Genomic DNA, 21,339 nt, shown 5'->3' with positions numbered 1-21,339 from the left:
GATGTTATTTTTATATTAATTATTTTAAGTTTTTTTTTTTCCACAAAAATTATGTGGCATCATTTTATTTGACAAATTAAACATGCATGACTTAACAAAAAGATATATGGATATGACTATTGATGCAAATGAAATATAACTACATGAGATAAAATCTAAGTTTTGAAATTTCAAGGTTTAAAATTTAAGAATTCTCAAACTTAGAAATTTAAAGGTGTAAAATCTTAACACCCTCGAACTTTAGCATTTTATATTTGGGCCAATCTTTGACTACAACTAACACCAAGGATAGCCTGCCACCCAGTTACAACACAAGTTCCCTTTGGGTTACTATCTTACTAGCTGGAATCACACCATTAGGGGATGGTGTGTTTCCCTCGTTGGTATCAATTTGTCTATCTATGTTCCTTTAATGTCATGGGGCTCTCTAAACATTGAGGGGTAAGCTTCAGTCTAGTGGGTCAAGTGCACTAACAGGATATGAGGCCGACATCTTGGCTATTGTAAGACACGTGTTGTGCCTGTGTTACTGTCTTTTGCACAAAAATATTGGAATAAATAAGTGATGTTAGTAATGGGCTCATAAGGATTAACACTTAATTACTGTAATTAAGTCCCCCCACACAGTTATTTCATTCATTTGGCAATCAGAAAGTCTAGGACACATGACAAGCGATGATTGGATTAGATAAAGTTTGTACTCTAAGAGAGAGAGAGAGAGAGAGAGAGAGAGGTTTGTAAAATAACACATTTACTGAAAAAAAAAAATAGATGTAATGATTTTAAAAATGCTTATAGGTCGAATATGCGTAATGAATATTATATGCTTATTTACTTCATTAAAATACATTCTAGATGGTAAAAACTGCAGAAGTTTAGCAACCTCCCTTATCAGTTTTTTAATGAAAAGCTTCCTGGCTATAGTACCAATTTTAAATGGGAATATTTCAGCTTTTACCACACCCTCTGTATGCCTTTTCAGTAATGGACGAGCACTACATGTTCAAGGCACAAGTTCGGACACAAAGGCAAACGTAGTCTTGTAATTGAATTGGGTCACCAAGCAAGAAAATGAAAGTAGAATATATTTACATTTGATTACAAATTAAACATAAAGAAAATGAAGCCATTCAGTTTACAAAGCCACTAGACATCTCAATTTATGAATATTAACAAGCTTATTGTGCAAAATGTACATTGACATAGGCCATCTACAAATCTTGTATTAAGGGTGTATTTGTATAAGTTGTTGCAAAACAGTGTTTTGGGTTTATAATGGCGTTTGTAAAAAAATTATGAGAGATTGCTGTTGCGAAATGGAATTTTGAGTTTTCAAAATTCGTTTTTAGGCTCCCAAAATGCCTACCCAAACGGAGCCTAAAATTACTTTTCTTGCTATATCTATAGGCACGTCAATTATTAATAGCAATAAAAACTAACAGTGAAAGAGGGTAAAACAAAGTGGTAAGAAAAGGAGAAACAGAAGGGGAAGTTTCCCATCAGCTAGCTAATCAGATCCTGTAGAAACCTTTTGTTAAGGGACCACAGACCAAGAACACAAGGGCAATATGTGCAAACCTTTTGTTGAGTCCCCACGAAATTTCCACACTTCTAGGAAAAAGTATAGAACTACAAGGTCCCTCAACCTGACACCAAACTCTTCTTTTTAACACTTCATTTGAGTAGGGAGGAAGAAAGCCATAGGGAAGAAAACAAAAAGGAAACAAGACAAAAGCTAGAGGTCTTAGACTCATCATGTATTATTGAATACTAGCTAGTCTTAACTATAAACATGGGAACATGGTTCCATGTATTATGCCATAGAACAGTGAAGAAGCATTCATCATGGTGTGCACACATGTAAAGGAAATGGAGATCTTATCTTTGATGGCCACATTTGGACCATCATATTATTTTGTATAACTTGACTTGTATCATCTACAATAGGTAATGATACACCGTCTTTTTCTGCGCATTTCAGGAACAAGGGTGGTACATTCAAGTGTGTGCCATAAAAATACTGTTACCAGGTGTGTATGATATGCTGATCACTGACAACTTGACAAGCATAAGTGTTCTGAACAAAAGTGTAACCGCAAAGTAGGACCCAAAAAAGAAGTATAACCGTGAAGATTAAGGAAGATCAAACAAACATCAACTTCTAAATTTTCTATCATTACTAACATGGAGTCAAATGCTGCAATTGGCAACCCTCATGAGCAGCATTAGGAGAAAACATTCAAAACTAGTCTATACATAATTTCATACCAGGTAAATGTGAATGTTACAATTGTGAGATGGAGAAGAAATGAGTGCAATTTCCACAGGGGGACGACGTAGACTATATTTCCAAAATCACCACTTACTTTGGTTTGTCTGAGAGGGCTATGAGAGATTTGAGTACACCTGGACTGATCCTGTCAGCAATGGCACCTCTTTCTGAAATCAAAAGGGACTTCTCTTTCATATAGCTCTGTAGTCTTTTTGCATCAAAGTCAAGTTGTGCTTGATCTACATTACAAGGACAAGGCCCAGATTATCTTATATATATAAAGTGAAGAAAAATTTTTCTTGACAATAATGACTATCAAGATCAAAACACTATCAGCAGCATCAAGTAACTTAAGCAATAACATAAACCATTAGATAGAAAACTAATTTTATTTTCTACAAAGCAACCACTTGTAAGATTTTTAATTAGAAAGTTGGGTCTTGAACCCATTACCTCACCTACAACCTTGCTCTTACAAGGACGGAGGTTCCATTTGAGAATAAGGAGAATTAATTATCTCAACAACTCTTGATTCTTGAAGAGTCTGTCCTTTATCCCTTCTCATGGGCCACCTGGATGACTGGTTTACTGCCAAACTGAAAACAGTTTTTAGCTGCCCAGTTTGTAAGCAAATGCAGCTAAATGTTATCGAAGAATCCTAAGAATCCTTTTCTGTGCAACTTCACAACATTGTTCCACTACCTTGAATCCACTCCTTTCAGGTGGAATTCTTTTCCTATGACGGAGCTATATTAGCAGCATATCCAAGATACTGATACTATTTGGTCACCCATGAAACCCATCCAATAATTCTTAAAAATATCATATATTTGGGCAGGAAAATAATTTTGAAGAAATAAGTCATATTTGATGGTCCCCAGATACTTGTATACATGTATCAACACATCTTGAACCTCAAAGCAGTGCAGTCACACGCGAGCTAGGCACTCGCCTAGACGATCAGGCGAGGTGCTACTAAAGCACCATTGAAGCCTGCAAGGTGCCTTTACTAAAGTGCTTGCCTTTAGAGCCTAGTTGAGCACCTTAAATAAGGCTGTAAGGTGCTTGAGGTGAGAGCCTCATGAAAATTCAGCAGAAAAAAAAAGGCGGTTTTGTAATTTGGCAAAAAATGTTAGTCTCGCTCTTGAAATAATTCACGTAAGGGGTTACTCTCGCTCTTGCTTTCTTCTCTCACCTCTCTTTCCCCGCATAGAAATATTGTCTTCCGGAGGGTTGTGCCTCACTTTGTTATGTGGTGCCTTTGGCAAGAATGGAATGTGAGATGCTTTGAGGAAAATGAACGGTCTATATTTGAAATTAAATCCCTCCTTCATTCTTTGCTGGATTGGAGTACTGCTTAAATTTCTCCTCCCTGTTCTAATTTATTTGATTTAATTTTTGTAATTTGCGAGTTTGATGTACTGCTACTCAAGAACACCTCTAGTGTACCTGGGTATTCTCTTTTTTGATTGATGAACTTTTGTTACTTATAAAATAATAATAATAATAATAATAATAATGCTAAGAGTTGTGTTACTATCAATGACATACACATTGGGTCCAATTAGCTTTAGCACCTTAAATGGTCCAGCACTGTGAGCTTGCAATTTCCTAACTATTCCTAAAGGAAACTGCTCAGGCCTAAATTATGAACCATGACATAATCTGATATGTTAAATTCTAAATGTGGATGATGAGAATCAACCTAAATTTTATATTGTTTATTACTTGCTTGAATACATTTGTTGATGTCATGATGCAAGTCATGGACATGCCATCCAAAAGCTTTGGTTGACTCAGACACTCAAACATGGGGACATGGGGAGGAGACCTAAAGGTTTCCTAGCCTTCTAACCATGCACAACCTCAAACGAACTCATGCCTATGATTCTATTGATAGAGCATTGCATGCAAATCAGGCCGTAGGGAGAATAGAATACAAGTTCCTAGCATGTTCACCTACAAGACACCTTAAAATGTTCCTAAGGTTCTTGTTAACAACCTCAGTCTAGCCATATGTTGCAAGATGGTAAGCCGTAGAGAATTTCAACTTTTTTCTTTCCATGGGCCAAACAGTTTTCTAAAAATAATTCATTAACCTAATGTCTCTATCAGACACTATGTTTTTGGGCCATATAGTTTGACAATTTCATTGAAATAAAGTTTGGCAACCTTGGAGGCATTAGAGTTCTCAGAATAGGGAATGATTGGGCCATTTTGGATAACTTATCCATAGTCACAAGAGCAAAGTCATGCTTCCTAAGGGTGCAAGAGAGACCTAGCACAAAATCCATGCTTACATCCTACCTAGGGCAATCTAGCACCAGTAAAGGGGTGTAAAGGCCAACATTTTGCTTACAGTGTTTGGCCAGCTGACATTGGCAACTCTGGCCAATTATCTTGGTGACATCTCACTTAAGGCTTGGCTAGTAGAATTGTGCTCTAGCTCCTCAATGGTCTTATTGCACCCAAAATTCCCTGCAAGCCCACCCATGTGCACTTCCCTTGCTAGGAAATCTCTCACCCATGTGCACAAAATACAGAGCTTGTTGGCCTTAATTAAATAGCCGTCATCATAGTGATAGCTCAATCACATTGAATCCATCAAGCCCTCTTCCAACTTCTCAATCCAAGCCACACAAGTCTCTTGAATTCCCTATTCCGTGGCCCAAGTCCATCCCCAACTCCTCCTTAGCCAAACTGCCTTTTCCATTGTCAAAACTTCATAGACATTTACAATTCAAATCCAATCCGTTTCTGATGTCGAGAAAACAACATCATTGCTTAGAAACGTAAAGAGACAGGTGATCTTATTTGGAAAAGGTGCGGCATTTTTTACTAGATGAATTCTTAGCAAATGGGGATTGACGATGATAAAGATTAGTTGCAACTTAGGGAAAGTGAGATTGGAGAGAGAACCAGGAAAAAAAAAACATTATAGGCTTAACAGGCAATCATTGTTAAGTCTTTAATAAAATCATGTGATTCTCATAGGACCCAATGGCAAGTGGCTTATTTTAAAAAATGCCAGCTAATAATTTGGAGGAAAAATCTTGCCTCATAAAACTAACCATAACTTGTAAAATAGAAACCCAAGTTAAAAATTGTTTTAAGCCTCGAATTCTTATAACTATATCTTTAAAATCATACGAATCTTGCTTCAATCGGACTTCAATAAACTACTGCTAGTCCCAAAAGTTTAACCGAATAAGAAATAAGTGAATTTAGTCACATAATCATTATTCTAATACAATCCCTAATGTACAGACCCAATTTCTCCCTCAATAAGTGAGTACCCATGGAATTTTTAATTTTTAAAGGGGAGGTGGAGCCCTAATAAATGATAAACTATCACCAGTCCCCAAAACTTAAACTAACAGGAAAGAGGTGAATTAAATCACTTAACCATGATTCTAACGAACTTCACACATTTTCCCATAAAAATAAAATAAATCTTGGATAAAAATTGCAAAGCAGTGACAAATTAATCTTCCATCACCACATCATAAATATTAGATGTTACAATGACACAGGAAGGAGATTCATCTAGATATCAGTTTGTAATAGGACAGAACAAAATCTTGATTTTGTGATCCAACTGTTATGAACTCAATCCGACCTTGCATCCATGATCATATGGCATGCATATAGGGAGAGCCACAATGCCTTTTCTAGCACAAATTACAAACCAGGCATTGTAAGTTGTTAAGAACTGCTATAAGACCAACAAAACAATAGCCTTGACAACAATCACCATTTTTTTTGGATATGTAATTGACAACAATCCCCATGATTGAAATCAGGGATAAAAACCAATATATCAAGCCAGTAATACAATGACATTATCATGGAATGTTTGATACTTGAACATATAAAACATCTAGCTATTCCTTTATTTGTAACTAGTTTTTTATTGGTAAGCTACACATGCTACCACAATTTTTTTTTTTTTTGGTAACTAACTTCAGATATCAACTTATCATTTGATAAATTTAGTTGACCATGTGGATTATCAAAACAGGGTTCTGAGTTCCAAGATATGGGTTCAAGAATCCAAAACAATCAATCTAATACCTATTAGTATCAGGCCTGTCATTGCTTCTTAATTGGTCTTATTCTATATATTTACAAGTATCTCTAACAAATTAAAATTTTAAGCCTTCTCTATTGCATTTCTCAAATGAATCCAAAATGTTATTGTTTACTAGGGGAACAAAAAATGCAGAGAAATTAAATTTAAAAACTTTAATTTATTTGTCCTGGATGGAGGAATTCAAAATTTAATTTGGTTAGATTACCAGGAGAGTTGAAATAGAGCTATTGTTTGACTTGAGTTAATATTTATAGAAAGAGGTTTACTTACAGTAGTATGCAAGTAATATTTGAGTAACAAAGACAATTTTCATATGAACACACACGCGTGCACACACACACAAACATATATATTACAAAATCACCCTCATGACAAAAGAGCACAAATTCTAGAAAGAACAAAAGTTTCATTTCTAATGTATGTTAATTTTGTATTTCTTCAACAACTCAACATACTCAAAAACTTAGTAAGCCTAGGAACTCCTTACTAAATCAACTCATTTGGTATGTGATGAGTGTGTGTATATCTATAACTACCATATTAAAAAGCAACTTAAACACGTAATTGCAATAAAATAAGAAAGGTTTGAGAAAAACCTGTCTCCAAGATGGTATGAGCAGCATGAAATGGAATCCTACCAATGAGATCAGTCCCAGGGAACATCATCCATGTCCGCTCATTAGAGTCATGGTTGCCACAGGTGGTACATACCTCCTTCACCAAGGGCCTGGATTCAGGACCCCCAATATCTCTCATTATTGACTCAAAAGGAGATGGAACGCTAGTTTTTGTCGTCCGAGCCCTCTTCCTCAATGCAGTAAGTGCCTCCCTATTCCCATTCCTCACTCTATCATTTTCAATTAGCTGCATTTTCATCAAAGGAATCAGTAACCCTTCATGTCCTCACAAAGAAAGTAAGATTTATCCATCACACATACACAGGCACAAAAAAGAAAGAAAAAAATAAAAAGCTATATTACCTCCTTTAAAGTAAAAAGAAGAAATAAATTTTTTTTTTTTTAATTAGGTGTTGAAGACATTGAGTTTATGTTAATGTAAAATGGTCAAGGGGCCCAATATATTGTAAGTCCATGTAGTGCTAACCCTAGCTCTTATATATGTCCTACTATGGTTCATTGTAATCAACACTTGAGAATACAGTAAAGATGTAGCCGCCATGGCTTTATCCTGTGGATGTAGGTCGTTGGCTAAACCACGTAATCCCTTGTGTTTTCTCTTTGTTTTGCTACTTCTCTATATTATTTTATTCTTGTATTTAACAATAGGTAATAATAATTTATTAAAAAGAGGCTACTTCATGTAAAATGAACACGAAGAGCCTAAAGAATTACAGGAAATTAAAAAAATTATCTACAAAAGGCAGTGTATCTAAAAACACAACAATAGAATCCCTATTCATAAAACCCCATGCCTTGAGACCAACCAAATAAGGAACTAGAAAAAATACAAGCAACTTATTTCCTGTGTGCTTCTCATCCTTGAATGTATGCCCAATGTAGTCAAAGGCGAGCCGGGCACTTGCCTAGGCACCCGGGCGAGGTGAGGTGAGGCGCCTTTAGTGAGGCGCTCGCCTTTAAAGCCTAGGCGAGCAAGGCGACCGCCTTAAGCCATGAAAAAGGCGCTAAGGCGAAAGCCTCAATTTTTTTTTTTTTTTTTTTTTTAATTTTTTTTATAGAAGTTTGTTGTGAAACCTTTTTTTAGATTATTAATTTCAAAAGGCAAGTTATAAAACCTATTGTTAGTTAAATTAATTTACAAATTTGTTTTGTAATACATTGTTATGTAGAAGCTTATTGTAAAACGTATTGTTAGACCTAACTAATAGAGCCTAAACCATGTTAATCCTATTTTGAAATAATTTGATAGGGCTAATTTCTTCATGCTACACATTGAAAAACACTTTATTATAATACTATAATAAACTAGGTACATATGATTTAAGTTTTATATGTATAATAACTATATTAAGAATTTGGTGCCTTGCTTTACTCGGGCTAACGCCTTTTTGTCACCTCACGCCTCGGGTGATACAAGGCCTTGACGTCTTAAGGTCGCCTTTTGCCTTTGACTACCTTGTGTATGCTTATTGCGTTCTCTCCATATAGTCCACATCAAACTCAAAGGAAACATTTTCCATATGTCTGATGAATGTTTACCACCCATTTTCTCCAACCAAGCAATAAATCAATCACCTTCTCTACTAAACCCTATGCATCCCAAAAGATCGGAAAACAAAACTCCACAAGTCATAGCCCACCTTGCAACCAATTTTTCTCTCTAAATCTCACCTATTTTGAAGAGAAAATTTTTGTTTACTTCCAAGGAAGAATTTTGAATTATTTTCTTCTCTAATTCCTTTCCTTTCCCTTCCCCTTTCTTTAGGTAAACATAATTTTAATCAAAGAGGGAAAAAAACAACCAAACAACAACAAATTAAAATTTTTTCTTCAAGTAAATAAAAAATAAGGTTATTAACTCAATCAAGCCAAACACCTTGTATTGGACTGAGTTGAGCTTTGCAATTTTGTCTCTCAGCTCCCTAATAACAGCAAAAATTTATAATTGTGTGTTCTTAAGCATTAATGTTTCAATTTTTAGTTCTAAATTAACCGACTTGTCTTAAAATAGTGAATTGAAGTTGTCCTCAAGCTTCAAATGTCAAATGTTTTTGTATTTTCCCACACTTTTTTTTTTTTTTTTTTTTTTTTTTTGATATATTGATATCAAAAGGGAAACACCCTAGTACACAGGGAGTGAACAAGGAGCCAACAAATCAAAAACAAAAATTGCAAGAATCTAGGAAAACAAAAAGAGAAGGGAAAGATTTGTTTTGCAAAGCAAACAACCAATCCGACAAAGTTTTAAAAAAGAAAAGCTTGAGGTCCGGAATAGATCTCTCAGTATCTTTGAAACAACAACTATTCCTCTCCCTCCAAAGACACCACATTAAGCCATGAGGAACGATGGACCATATATAACCCCATTTCGATGATGACCAAAGCTGCCTTGCCAACACCCTAACAGCCCCAAAACAGTATGAGGCATAACCCAAGATACTCCAAATAAACCCAAAACCATAGACCAAAGATCCATAGCAACGGGACAATGAAGGAAGAGATGGTCAATCGATTCACCATTACTCTTGCACATGTAGCACCAATCCAAAATCCACATCTTCCTTTTTTGCAAATTATCAATCGTCAAGCATTTCCCTAAGGCAGCAGACCATACAAAGAAAGCTACTCTAGAGGGAATCTTCTGCTTCCAAATACTTCTCCAAGAGAAACCGAAAATAGTAGGACCAGCTAGAATTCTATAATAATCTTTCACCAAGAACCCCTTAGCTTTGCTAGGAATCCAACACATCTTGTCCTCACCAAACCCTCTTATAGAAGAACCATAAATGGTTTCCATGAAGCTTGATAAAGCCTCTAATTCTCGAACATGCACACCCCTAAAGAAACTCACATCCCAAAAAAGGACACCATTGGGGGATTTCATGAGCTCAGCCACACTACCTCTTTATTCCTGCAAAATCTGAATAGGTCAGGGTAGCTAACAGCAAGAGGAGTCTCTCCACACCAATGGTCTTGCCAAAACTTCACCCTAGACCCATCACCAACATCAAATAGAATATGGCGAGAGAAAGAAGGCCAACCCTGACTGATACTCTTCCATAAACCAACTCCGAAAGGACCCTTAACAGGTCTGGTACACCATCCCCCCCAATAGACATCCATATTTCAACTCTATCACTTGTCTCCAAAGGGCATCCTTCTCAAACTCAAATCTCCATAACCACTTCCCAAGAAGAGCTATATTGAAAAGTCTTATCTTCCTTATCCCTAAACCACCTAAAGAAATAGGAGTGCATACAGTAGCCCATTTAACCAAATGCAATTTAGGTTCATTTACCAAACCGCCCCATAAGAAATTCCGCTGAAGCTTCTCGATACGATTAGCCACACTAGCAGGTATAGGAAAAAGAGAAAGGAAGGAAGTGGGTAAATTAGAAAGGGTGCTTTTGATAAGAGTGACTCTACCTCCCTTTGATAGATACAAGCGTTTCCAACCCGCCAATTTCCTTTCCATTTTCTCTAGAATCGGATTCTAAATAGTCCTATCCTTGAATTTAGCACCCAAAGGAAGACCCAAATATTTCATTTGTAGAGAGCCCAGTTTGCAGCTAAGGACATTTAGCAAAAAATCAATATTAGGCACTACTCCAACCGGAACCAATTCAGACTTGCCTAGATTAATCTTTAGCCCTGACACTGCCTCAAACCAAATAAGAATCATACAGAGAATCAAAATCTGATCTAGATCAGCATCACAAAAAATAAGAGTGTCATGCGCAAAAAGGAGATGAGACACTGCCAAGGATCTACCCTCTGAGTTACCCACATAGAATCCTGACAAGCGGCCTTCAAGAACTGCTTTATCCAACATTCTTCCTAAAGCTTCCATCACCAACACAAACAACAAAGGAGACAACGGGTCACCTTGTTTCAAACCTCTAGAGCTACCAAAAAACCCACAAGGAGAGCCATTAATCAAGATAGAGAAGCGGACAGTAGATAGGCAAAAGAAAATCCATTTTCTCCATTTGGCTGAGAACCCACTTCTTTCTAGCATATGCAAGAGGAAATTCCAATTTACATGGTCAAAAGCCTTCTCAACATCCAATTTACAAATCAACATAACAAGCTCAAAATGTTCCCACACTTTCATAACATGGTCAAAAGCCTTCCCAAAGCTTCCCACACTTTCTTAGCAACATAACAAAATGTTCCAAAACAAAGCAGTGAGTTTGAGAAAAATACCTGATGGCGAGCTAAAAGAAGATGCTCAGCTTCAGTTTCAAGCTCAATTAAGCCCTCTTGGAATTGCTTCATAGTCTCATCCATTTTTAAATTCTAAAAAGAGAAACACACACACATACAGAGAATAGACAACAAAAAATTAAAAAAATAAAAAGAAAAAAGAGAAACAAAAAGACATAATTTTTATTAGGGTTTTTCAGTTTTACACAAAAAAGAAAAAGAAAAAAAAAATTGCAATTAGATGTAATTAGAACCTTGAATGCCTGATCATGAACCATAATAATTAATACATGCTTTCGTTTGGTGAAGCTAAAACTTGAGCTTAGGGCTTGTCAAAATATAGAGAGTAAAATAAATAACTTCTTGTATTCTATGTTGCACAGACACGCCTATTTTGGCGAAGTACCCGTGTACGACACGACACGGGTACTGGTAAGACACTTCCCAAATCTGTACCCAACGAGAACCAGATTTTTATTTTTATTTTTATTTTTTTATTTTAAAAATCTGGGTACAGCCTGGCAGATCTTTAAAAAAAAAAAAAAAAAAAAAAAAAAGGCAAGATTTTGACAGCTGGACAAACCACTCACCATTGATCCTGGTTAGAGCATAAAAATCAACTAAAAGCCCTAAAAGACATCTGCCTCTCAGTTCTTCCTTCTCTTGCACCAAAGCCCCTCAGCGCCTCTCTTTGCTCTGTTCTTGCCTTGTCGATGTTGAGCGAGTCACTCTGCCATAGATCAGCGACAAAAGAATCCCCGCCAGCGACCCCGAAGCTCCCTCCTCTCCCCCTCCATCATAGAACAAAGTTTCTCTCTCCTTTAGGTTTCAATTTCTCTCTCTCTTTCAGTCTTTCTTTCCCAGTTCTTTTCTCTTCTTTTTTTGGTTGGGTTTTATCATTTTTGCAATTTTGACATTGTTGTTTAGAAATTGACTATTTCTAATTTTATGGGTTTTTCTATATGGGTTTAGTAAATGAGGGCAAGAGATTTCTAGTAATATTGTTTGTATTTTTTGAAAATACATGTGGGTGAAAAAGTATGCGAAAATACATATAATGTTGTTTAAACACTGAAAACTGTTGTTTAAACAACGATGACAAATGGCCCCTGACTAATTGTTTTATCGTTTAGTATTTGCTATTTGGGCAAAACCTAAGTACAGTACTTAAATGCTATTATTTAAGTTCTCCTTTTAAAATTCTGCCATGTGGATTTTTCTCATGGAATAAAGTGAATTTTTTAATTAAGTAGCCACATGGCTGAATCTTAAGAGAGAAACCTAAGGAACAACACTTAAGGTACTGTGCCTAAATTTTTTCCTTCCTATTTTATGAGTGATATTGTACTTCTTTGCGGTTCTTAGTTAATTTAAATTCTAAAATAAATATAAATTACATCTAAATTTTTTTAAAAAAATACCTAAATATAAATATTAATGAATTAAGTAATTGTCGTACCCTAGACGTGTCGTACCCTTGTTTTTCAAAAATTGCCGTACACCGTATCCGTGTTGGTGTCCGTGCAACCTAGCTTGTATTATCGAAGTGTATAAATTACATCAAAGCACTCTTATATATACAAGTGGTAGCCTAAGAAAATATCACTAACAAACTAACTAATTTGGTAATTCCTAACTAATTAAAAAAATCATGTGGAAAATATGGAAAATGTGTAGACTAAAATAAAATGTACAAAATACAAAGACAAATCCACAATACAAGTTCTAATAGGCCCCCTCAAGAGTCAAGATGGAGCGTACACACATATGAATCTAGATGAAGAAGAAGAAATCCTGCATAGCAGAAGTAAAAGGCTCAATGTGAGCTCCAAGATGCCATGATCAAGTGCAACGCGAAGGTGCTAGTGAGAGGCGCCACTGATCACAGACAAAAGATGCCGAAAAAGGGCAACGACAGAAACTAGAATGACAGCCGCAAAAACACCAACACTGGCAGGAGAACAATAGACCCAACAAAGTATTGCCGGCAAACACCAACACATCAATGGAGAACAACAAAACCGGAAACAAATCCGGTAGCAACTTAGAACTTTCTACTAAAACCAGTAATGATGCAGAACTTTCTGCGTAATGGTGAGCCTCACGGCTCCAAAAATATGATGAGCACCAGGGCTCCAAAACAGAGTAGAGTGCCTAGAGTACTAGATATGGATTGACAGAACCTTTCAAATGCAGTGAGGTAGCAAACCATAAGTCTAAAATCTGGCATCAAATTCTTAGAAGACAAGCCAATAACAATGGCAACAGAAACCAATGAAACCCAACTGCAAACTGAGTAAACCACCATAGCAAAAACAAAGTGCAACATCCACAGTTGCAGAAAGAGAAGTAAGCATCCCAACAACCAAGCAACCACCAGCCCCTGTGAACCTCACAACAGATGCAGTAAGTGCAGGAAAATGCACAGCGAAAAGATGAGAATCTCTTTCCAAATCTGTAGCACCATACCAATGTGGAGGACAGCTTGATGTCACAATCTCATAAAACTGAACACAAGAGGCAAGCCAAAAGAATTGAAGCTCAGAACCATGTTGTGATCAAGACCCGCTATAGAAATGAGTTAAAAACCAACAGGGCATGCTTCAAATCTCAAGAAAAACAAACTCACATGCTTATCTCCACACTAGGACCTTCAAGCATCAACAACATGCTGGCCCAAAATCATATACGTTCAGGTCATAGTTTGCTGAGTGGAGAAACAGCACCAAGCATTCTCTTTGGCAATTGATCAAATGAATGATCTTCAAAATGGCTAACATCCAATCTCCAGGTGAATTTCACAAGAATTAACAGAACCCACTGGGAAGGAAGTGGAAATGAAAAAGAATTGTAAATGAAAGAAAGTAAGAATCAACAAGAAGGATTTTGGGTAAACAATCAGATCAAAAGATTGAAAGAAAAGGCTTTTCTTTTGGGAATAAAATCCTAAGTTCTATAATGGAATATGAAATCCTCTGTTTGCACCAAAACTATGATGCTTAACAATGTAGCCAAGAAGCAGATTAAACAAAAGCTCACAAAAAATGATACCTTGAACTTGTATATAGGTCAGCAAGGTTTAAGAAAAATAAGAGGGAAGGGGTGGAAGATGAAGCAAAACCTGTTCTTTGAATAGTCAGAAAACTCACAGACCATAAATCTTCCACAATCAGTCCAACAATTGAAGAACTCCTCCAAGCCCTAGATCAAATATCAACCATTGGTTGAAGATGGAGAATATGATAATGGTCCTAGTAGAGACTCAAACGAAGGAGATTCCACAATAAATGTACAAAAAATACAAAGACTATTATACAATACAATTTCTAATAGGGCTTTACCTTGCAATGCTGAGAACAGAGGAGAAGAGAGGAGACGAGACCTTTTGCTTTTGTTCCTTCATATCAATGAGCAAGGTATAGTTTTCTCTCTAATCTTGTGTTTGGTTGCCGCCAAGAAAGTGCAAGAAAAGATGGCGATTTCTTTTATTCATTTTTTTTCCTTTTAAATTCATTATTTTGCATTTTTTTTATTTAATTTTTATTCTAAAATGGACCTTGTCATTAGTAAGATCAAAATGAATTTTTTTGAAAAACAAGTACCAAATTGAATACATTAAAAACATAAAGACCAGAATGAAAAATACCCCCCCACCCCAAAATATAGGAACTTAAAAGGTATTTCTGCCTAATATTATATTATATATACTTCAATCAACCTTCATATTTAAGAGCTTGTTTATAAATACATTATTATGTTTAAGCTTGGCCTGTTTCTAAATCAAACGTAAAGATACGCTTGAACTTGTTTTACAAATCCATTTTTTAATGAGAATGCTTTATATTGAAATAAACAAAGCTTAAAAAGGATGAAACTTGTATGGATAAATGTATAATATCTCTAATTTGTTCTCTTGCTATTGATAATTTATGAAAAATTATATTCCCTAAAATTTCAGTCACGGGTAACAATTATATATAATGTACTAGTCGCTAACCTGTGCGATGCATGGTATATTTAAATAAATATTAAAACTATCTAGTTTATTTGAAGGTACTATGACTTGAAAATGATAACAAAAAACTTAGGCTACATGAACGCAAATCATAGTTAAATCCATTACTATAAAACTGCTCTTACATTTGCTTTGATAATTACTAATAATTTTAGAATACAAAAGAATTACTACGCAACATCTATATTATTATTTAAGTGGCTTCCCTTATTTGGATTCCTCATTTGTTAGTTCAAAAATGCCCCTACACCCCTATGTTTAAGTGGAGATAAAACTAAAGGACAATTCGGTAAATATGCAACTCTTAAGTCCTACTAAAACATTGCCTAAAAAATAGGACAACTCTCCTGTTAATTTTCAAATTGTTTTATCCACTTATAAATTAGATTCTCAAAATAAAAATTATATATATAAAAAAAACACAGTTTTTTTTTTTTTTTGGCTAAAAAATGAGGCTAGTAAACATATAACTGCTCTTAATATAGTGTCTTCCTAAATTAAGCCTATGACATCTACCTAAGTAATTGCGACTCCAAAAGTTCTTATATGTAGGCACTTTGAACAATCCTTTTTATATGAGATTAGTGAAAAAGGTTAAAATCATCATTATGTGCAAGGATATAGTGGTAATGATACGGAAGATAGATGGAAAATTCTTCAAAATAGTTAATGAATGTAAGCCCAATAGTGTAAATCTAGAAGACATTTATGTCCTCATGTTGCACTAAGCAAACTAAGATTATAATAATTGGTGAATGGCAAATGAATGTGGTGGAACTCAGGAAACTAATTTATAGGTTGAAAGTTTCAACTCTCATTTTCAAATAAGAGGCCATATTTAATTTGAAAGTTGCATAAAAAATTTTAGAGCAAACCTTATTTTGGGTTCTTGAATCTGTTGGACCTTATTCTCAAAACTTTTATTTCTTACCCAACACCACTAGCTTGATTCCAGAGAAGAAAACCTGTACCCCATTTAAGATAAAAAATTGTAAGTTTAAAAAAGGTAAATGGAAAAACAAGGTGAACATGAGATAAATGGAAGAAGAACATGTTATTACGTCTACACTTTCATATAAATCACCAATCCAAGTTGAAGCTTAATCCTTTTTTTTTTTAGGTAATAAAAATTTTATTGATAAGAAAAGTACAATGAGTTTACAATAGTAAACTCACTGCAAAAAAGCGGATACAAACAGATCAAAGGGAAAAGCTAACAGAATTAATGAAATCAAGCAAAGAAGTACAACGCGTAAAACCCCAAATACGAGACCACTCAAACAAAGTCCTAGTTAGCACAGGCTTCAAAAGGCCCACAGTTCTTTCAATGCCTCAAATGTTCGGGCATTGTGTTCCTTCCAAGTTAACCACATAAGACATGCCGGTACCATATTCCAAACATTGGAAGAATGAATGCCCAACCAATTCCACCATGTAGAAAGCAGAGAGACTACTGTCTTTGGTATCACCCACTAAACCCCAAACAAGTAAAAGACTTCACTCCACAAGGTATGGACAAACTTGCAATGTAGTAATAAATGATCCACGGTTTCCTCCTCACACCAACATAGGCAACACCAATTAACAAGAGGCAAGTTCTTCTTAACAAGGTTATCTATTGTGAGAATCCCACCCCTAGTAGCTGTCCATAAGAAAAAAGACACCCTTCTAGGAACCTCAACACTCCAAATGCATTGCCAAGGGAAAAAAACCGACAGAGCTTTTGGTAGTGATTTATAAAAAGAACGCACATCAAAGACACCACTACGATTCAATTGCCAAACAATGGTATCATCACCCCCCATAGGTATTTTGGATGAGATATAAAGAAAGCATAAAACCTTGCAATCTCCCAATCCTAAAACTCATGGTGGAAGAGTAAGTTTCAGATTCTATCACCCCCATCAGGTGCAATGTCAACCACATCAGAAATCCTAGCTTCTTTATCCACAACACAAGCAAACAATTTCAGATATAATTCTTTCAAAGGAGTAGGACTACTCCAAGGATCATGCCAGAACCAAATACGAAAACCCTTTCCCGCCGCATACAACACATGACCAAAGAAAATCTCCGCCCCCTTCCTAATGTTCTTCCACATCCCACAGCCATGCGTTCCCTCTAACAGCTCTAGTGCACTAGCCACCACTACCTTCCCCATATTTGGAGGCTATGACCTAACGCCATAAGTGAGTGGCCTCCTTCCCAAAGGGCCAAAGCCACTTCCCTAGTAAAGCTTGGTTAAACAACCCAATCATCCAGATCCCCAAACCGCTTGCCTCCACCGACCGCACAACCTTTTCCCAAGCAACAAGTGAATATTTAAATACATCAGTAGATCTCCCCCATAGGAAATTCCTCTCGATCCTCTCTAATCTGTCCGCCACATGTTGTGGAATAGTAAACAAAGATACATAATAAGTGGGAAGGCTTGATAAAGTACTCTTCAATAAAGTAAGCCTACCCCTTTTGACATATATAATCGCTTCCAACCTAAGAGCTTTTTCTCCATCCTTTCTATAATAGGGTTCCAAATTGAAGAATCCTTAAAATGAGCCCCCAAAGGCATACCCAAGTAAGTCATGGGCAAACGGCCAACCTTACAACATAAAATGCAGGCCAAAGCATCCAAATTCCCAACCTCACCAACTGGCACAATCTCCCTCTTACTAACATTTACTTTCAAGCCTGTGATAGCTTCAAAGAATATCAAAACCATATGAATATATAATAAGTGTTCCCTAGAAGCGTCACAAAAAAGAATAGTATCATTAGCAAATAAAAGATGAGAAATGTGCAAACCTCCTCCTCCCACAGTGGGGCTTGCTTGGAAACCACTAAGAAAGCCTCCATCTTCTATCTTCTTCAACAACCTACACAATGTCTCCATCACCAACAAGAACAAGAGTGGAGATAGGGATCCTCTTGACGAAGACCACAAGAACTACCAAAGAAACCAGCTGGAGACCCATTGATAAGCACTAAAAAGCGAATTGTAGAAATACACGCCTTCATCCATCTCCCCCACTTCTCCCCAAAACCAATCCTCTCCATAAGATAAAACAAGGCACTCTAGTTTACATGATCATAAGCCTTCTCAATATCCAATTTAATAATTACACTCGAATTTCCACTCTTCAGTCTACTGTCCAGGCATTCGTTTGCAATAAGAACGGAATCAAGAATTTGTCTTCCCCCAACAAAGGAGTTATGGGAGTTGGAAATCAGTTTATCTAAAACCAATCGAAGTCTATGTGTCAACACCTTTGACAAAAGCGTATACAAGCTATCCACAAGGCTGATAGGGCAAAAGTCTCTAATATTAACCGCATTAGTCTTCTTAGGTATCAAACACAAAAAGGTGGCATTGAGAGATTTCTCAAATATACATTCTTTATGGAAGTCTACAAAGAAAGCCAAAATATCCCTCTCAAGAACACACCAACATTTTTGGAAGAATGTCATGGTAAAGCCATCAGGGCTAGGAGCCTTATCACCCTCAGCTTCTTGAAGAGCCACAATGATCTCCTCCTTCTCAAACTCCATTTCTAGGGAAAGCCAATCAATTTTATCTAGATTTGCAAACTCTAGGCCATCAACAGTGGGCCTCCAAGATTCTAACTCCTGATATAAAGACTCATAAAAACCCACCACTTGATCTTGAATCTCTGACTCCACCTCATACAAAATAGCATCAACCTCCAAACCCCTCATAGTATTAGCTCATCTATGAGAATTAGCAAGCCTATAATAACCAGGAAGATGATATAATAACCACTACTTCTAGGATGCACAGATACTAAGTTTGGGGTGTTGTACCTGTTTCCTATCTGTCATATCATGTTATAATTTTTCAAAAATTGCTCATATCGTCATATCGTACCCCTACTCGTGTTCGTGTCTGTGGATGTGTTTGTGAATCCTAGCTTGCTTGGGCTATAAAAAAAAAAATTAAAAAAAAAAAACACATTTCTTAAAGCTTTAGAACTACCAAAGAAACCAGCTGGAGACCCATTGATAAGCACTAAAAAGCGAATTGTAGAAATACACGCCTTCATCCATCTCCCCCACTTCTCCCCAAAACCAATCCTCTCCATAAGATAAAACAAGGCACTCTAGTTTACATGATCATAAGCCTTCTCAATATCCAATTTAATAATTACACTCGAATTTCCACTCTTCAGTCTACTGTCCAGGCATTCGTTTGCAATAAGAACGGAATCAAGAATTTGTCTTCCCCCAACAAAGGAGTTATGGGAGTTGGAAATCAGTTTATCTAAAACCAATCGAAGTCTATGTGTCAACACCTTTGACAAAAGCGTATACAAACTATCCACAAGGCTGATAGGGCAAAAGTCTCTAATATTAACCGCATTAGTCTTCTTAGGTATCAAACACAAAAAGGTGGCATTGAGAGATTTCTCAAATATACAATCTTTATGGAAGTCTGCAAAGAAAGCCAAAATATCCCTCTCAAGAACACACCAACATTTTTGGAAGAATGTCATGGTAAAGCCATCAGGGCTAGGAGCCTTATCACCCTTAGCTTCTTGAAGAGCCGCAATGATCTCCTCCTTCTCAAACTCCATTTCTAGGGAAAGCCAATCAATTTTATCTAGATTTGCAAACTCTAGGCCATCAACAGTGGGCCTCCAGGATTCTAACTCCTGATATAAAGACTCATAAAAACCCACCACTTGATCTTGAATCTCTGACTCCACCTCATACAAAATACCATCAACCTCCAAACCCCTCATAGTATTAGCTCATCTATGAGAATTAGCAAGCCTATAATAACCAAGAAGATGATATAATAACCACTACTTCTAGGATGCACAGATACTAAGTTTTGGGTGTTGTACCTGTGTCCTATCTGTCATATCATGTTATAATTTTTCAAAAATTGCTCATGTCGTTGTATCGTACCCCTACTCGTGTTCGTGTCTGTGGATGTGTCTGTGAATCCTAGCTTGCTTGGGCTATAAAAAATAAAAAAAAAATAAAAAAACACATTTCTTAAAGCTTTTTAAGTTCCAAAAGTGGTGTTTCCCCAATACTCCAACACTATCATTACATCCCACAACCTGTTAATCATCTATTGTTACAATAGTCCTTCCTAGGCAAACTTCTTCCTCACCTACTAAATAGGCTTTCAAAAGATAAACACCTCATATTCCCATCATTCAAATGGCTATATGCAGATAGAAGTTGAACCCAATGCAAGAACTTTATCCAACGGTGTTGTTAAAAGCGCGCTTAAGCTCAAAGCTCGAAGCCTCAAGGCTCCAACACTTTTTGCCTCAAAAGCTAAGCTCATTCAAAGAAGCACGCTCTAGGTGCGCTTTTCTGCGCTTTTTCAGAAAGCTCAAAGCACACTTTTTGGAGCTTTTTTATATTTTTCAAAAAAAAAAAAAAAAAAAACTTTTTTTTTTTCATATCTGGGTTTTTGTAATTCTTTTGTCCAATATGCATGTTTAATTTTTTTTCTTGATTAGTGATACTATGCACTATTAATTTGGTTTGCAATTGTGGATTACTTTGTGGGTTTTGTTTTTTAGAGAGAGATTTAACAGAGCAATGTACTATATAGCTTTGCTATATTAATTCTTGGGTATGATACTATGATCTTCCTCATTGTTGTGCCATTAGCTGAGAAGATAATTACTTTCTTGTGTTATTTATCTGTTCTTTGAAGTGCACTCCACATGCTCGATGAAATGTCTGAGTTGAATTTTATGGGTAATTTAAATAGGTTGGATCAGTGTTGGTAAAAGCGAGGGGGTGCACTTAAGCGCAAAGGCCTCTTGGAGCCTAGGCGCAAAGCGCAAAGCGCAGCGCACGCTGATTGAAGTGAGCGCACATTTTTAAAAATAATTTAAATTTTTTTTAAATTATTAGTTAATGAGAAATGCAACAATCAATGATCAAATTATCATATAAATTGAAATAAAACTTTTATATAATTCATATAACATTTAGATATGCCCTACTTTTGCAATTTTAACAAACAAAAATTGCAAGGTCAAGTCATTTTATTTTGGGATAATTACAGAAACCACACTGAGGTTAGGTCCGTTTTTAAGCTTGCCTACCCGTGGTTCAAACTTATCACTTT

General features: G+C 36.1%; 3 protein-coding genes across 7 annotated transcripts in view; all 3 read right to left on the bottom strand.

The window, feature by feature from the left end:
• Nucleotides 1-2,150: 2,150 nt before the first annotated feature.
• The window catches only part of LOC112005650 (uncharacterized), a 21,210-nt gene continuing 2,021 nt past the window's right edge, over nt 2,151-21,339 (bottom strand). The window contains exons 2-6 of one of the 5 annotated variants that reach the window (XM_065766861.1): nt 16,100-16,189; nt 14,331-14,410; nt 11,210-11,302; nt 6,962-7,229; nt 2,151-2,511 (exon numbers count right to left, since the gene is read on the bottom strand). In XM_065766861.1, the coding sequence (XP_065622933.1) occupies nt 2,363-2,511; nt 6,962-7,229; nt 11,210-11,293 (501 nt within the window). In that variant the 5' untranslated portion in view covers nt 11,294-11,302; nt 14,331-14,410; nt 16,100-16,189 and the 3' untranslated portion in view covers nt 2,151-2,362. Of the gene's footprint in view, nt 2,512-6,961; nt 7,230-11,209; nt 11,303-11,799; nt 14,298-14,330; nt 14,411-14,550; nt 16,066-16,099; nt 16,190-21,339 lie in introns of those variants that run through there. The other 4 variants (XM_065766862.1, XM_065766860.1, XM_024037940.2 and 1 more) reach the window with 4 other exon arrangements.
• Nucleotides 17,466-18,938, bottom strand: LOC136064740 (uncharacterized). The gene is made up of 4 exons (XM_065766859.1): nt 18,306-18,938; nt 18,027-18,168; nt 17,796-17,921; nt 17,466-17,521 (listed from the first exon to the last, which is right to left on the bottom strand). The coding sequence occupies exons 1-4, from the start codon at nt 18,936-18,938 to the stop codon at nt 17,466-17,468; spliced, it is 957 nt and encodes a 318-aa protein (XP_065622931.1).
• Nucleotides 19,340-19,981, bottom strand: LOC136064739 (uncharacterized). The gene has a single exon (XM_065766857.1). The coding sequence runs from the start codon at nt 19,979-19,981 to the stop codon at nt 19,340-19,342; it is 642 nt and encodes a 213-aa protein (XP_065622929.1).

The sequence above is a fragment of the Quercus suber genome, unplaced genomic scaffold (genome assembly GCF_002906115.3).
Source record: "Quercus suber isolate HL8 unplaced genomic scaffold, Cork oak 2.0 scaffold_752, whole genome shotgun sequence".
In the NCBI taxonomy this organism is placed as follows: Eukaryota; Viridiplantae; Streptophyta; class Magnoliopsida; order Fagales; family Fagaceae; genus Quercus; species Quercus suber.
This window is presented reverse-complemented; position numbering and strand designations above follow the sequence as displayed.

What these genes read in the sequence shown, in the direction of transcription:
- LOC136064740 (XM_065766859.1), bottom strand. Translation starts at nt 18,938, where the DNA reads ATGAGGGGTTTGGAGGTTGATGCTATTTTGTATGAGGTGGAGTCAGAG. An exon ending in TTGAGAAGGCTTATGATCAT is followed by an intron (nt 18,169 to 18,305) that starts GTAAACTAGAGT and finishes TTTCTTTGGTAG; the next exon opens with TTCTTGTGGTCTTCGTCAAG. An exon ending in TTTGCCCATGACTTACTTGG is followed by an intron (nt 17,522 to 17,795) that starts GTATGCCTTTGG and finishes GCTTGGGAAAAG; the next exon opens with GTTGTGCGGTCGGTGGAGGC.
- LOC136064739 (XM_065766857.1), bottom strand. Translation starts at nt 19,981, where the DNA reads ATGAGGGGTTTGGAGGTTGATGGTATTTTGTATGAGGTGGAGTCAGAG.